This window comes from Lentinus tigrinus (assembly GCF_003813185.1).
Source record: "Lentinus tigrinus ALCF2SS1-7 unplaced genomic scaffold L226scaffold_189, whole genome shotgun sequence".
In the NCBI taxonomy this organism is placed as follows: domain Eukaryota; kingdom Fungi; phylum Basidiomycota; class Agaricomycetes; order Polyporales; family Polyporaceae; genus Lentinus; species Lentinus tigrinus.
This window is the reverse complement of record NW_027138098.1, coordinates 1-1,404: the sequence shown is the minus strand read 5'-3', so window position 1 is coordinate 1,404 and position 1,404 is coordinate 1. Positions and strand designations below refer to the sequence as shown.

Here is a 1,404-nt window from a genome sequence, read left to right as displayed (position 1 = left end):
GGGGAGGGGAGGCAAGTGACGGAGCGGCACCGGACACATGGCTGGTATTGAGCGGGGCCTGCGGAGGGAAGCATGAGGGGGACGGATAGGTTGCGGTGAGGCAATCGTCTCAGCCAAAACAGCTTGAAGGAGCGGACTGGGTTCGCTGGGGGGGTGGGACATGGTGTGGGCGTGGAGAATCGTTGCTTGATGGGCTGAAATATATGCTTCCCCGGCTGATAGCGGGAGAATCACGGGGGAAGCAATTTTCAGAGAAGACGGGGGCAGATATTAGCCTTCAGGGTTGCAGATGAGAAGCATGACCAACCTTGGCAGCGGGGAGCACTTGCTGGGCAATAGTGAGACTGCTTTCGCTGTGTTGTGACATCATGGGTCACTAGAAGCATACATTTTCGCGCAGGGGTGGGCTCTAGACCTCTGGCTAACTTGAAATGGAAATCTTGAATAAAGAAGTCAAGAAGCACGTCGAACCGGACAGCATCAATATTTTGCCACAGTGTGTAACCAAAGGGCCAGAGAACAAGCACTGTGGACCCTAGCCCATTAGCACAGGATGAACTCACCCATTATTGTCTACTAACTGATTACAGACAGCACTAAATACTGATGGAAATCACTTGACGGACGTGTGCAGAAGCAAACTCCGACCTAAGCGGAGCACATTGATGGTTGTATCCCTGGAGTGAATCCTGTATGGGAACACAGTGTGGTATAAATATTTGGACATGTTGTACGGACAGAACATATATAATTGATTGTGGGGCAATGCTACCCACAGGCAGTCCTCCCTGGTGCGATTATTCGTACTGTAACCCTGGCAACCGATGGCACAGAGGGCTGAAACGTTGCATGCCCATGGCTGCAAATAATATGCACAGAACGTACCTACTTGATTGTGCAGAAATGGTCTCACAACCGTGCTGCCCATAGGTGGTCCTCCCCCTTGGAGCGCTTGTTTGTGCCATACCTCCACAATGAGACGGCGCAGAGGGCTGCACCGTTGCATGCCCATTACTGCAAATAATATGCATAGAATGTATATACTCAATTGTGCCATAAATGCCACTCAACCGTGCTGCCCACAGGCGGTCCTCCCCTGGTGTGGTTATTCGTACTGTAACCTAGGAACCCGATGGCGTGGAGTGGTGCAACTTTGCATGCCCATTGCTGCAAATAGTATGCATAGAACGTAGATACTTGACTGTGCAGAAATGGTGGCAGAACGGTGCTGCCCATAGGCGGTGCTGCCCGGATGCGGTTATCTGTACTATAACTTCGGAACCAGAGGGTGCAGAGGGCTGAAACGTTGTGTGCCCATTTTTGCAAATAATATGCATAGAATGTATATACTCAATTGTGCCGTTAATGCCACTCAACCGCCCTGCCCATAGGCAGTCCTCCCCC

The 1,404-nt window shown here is 51.2% G+C and overlaps 1 protein-coding gene across 1 annotated transcript; it reads right to left on the bottom strand.

The window, feature by feature from the left end:
• Positions 1-797: 797 nt before the first annotated feature.
• On the bottom strand, positions 798-1,236 carry L226DRAFT_527771 (uncharacterized protein; the record flags this gene model as incomplete). The annotated part of the gene is made up of 3 exons (XM_067679174.1): positions 798-859; positions 886-1,014; positions 1,116-1,236. The coding sequence occupies 3 exons, from the start codon at positions 1,234-1,236 to the stop codon at positions 798-800; spliced, it is 312 nt and encodes a 103-aa protein (XP_067528169.1).
• Positions 1,237-1,404: the final 168 nt, after the last annotated feature.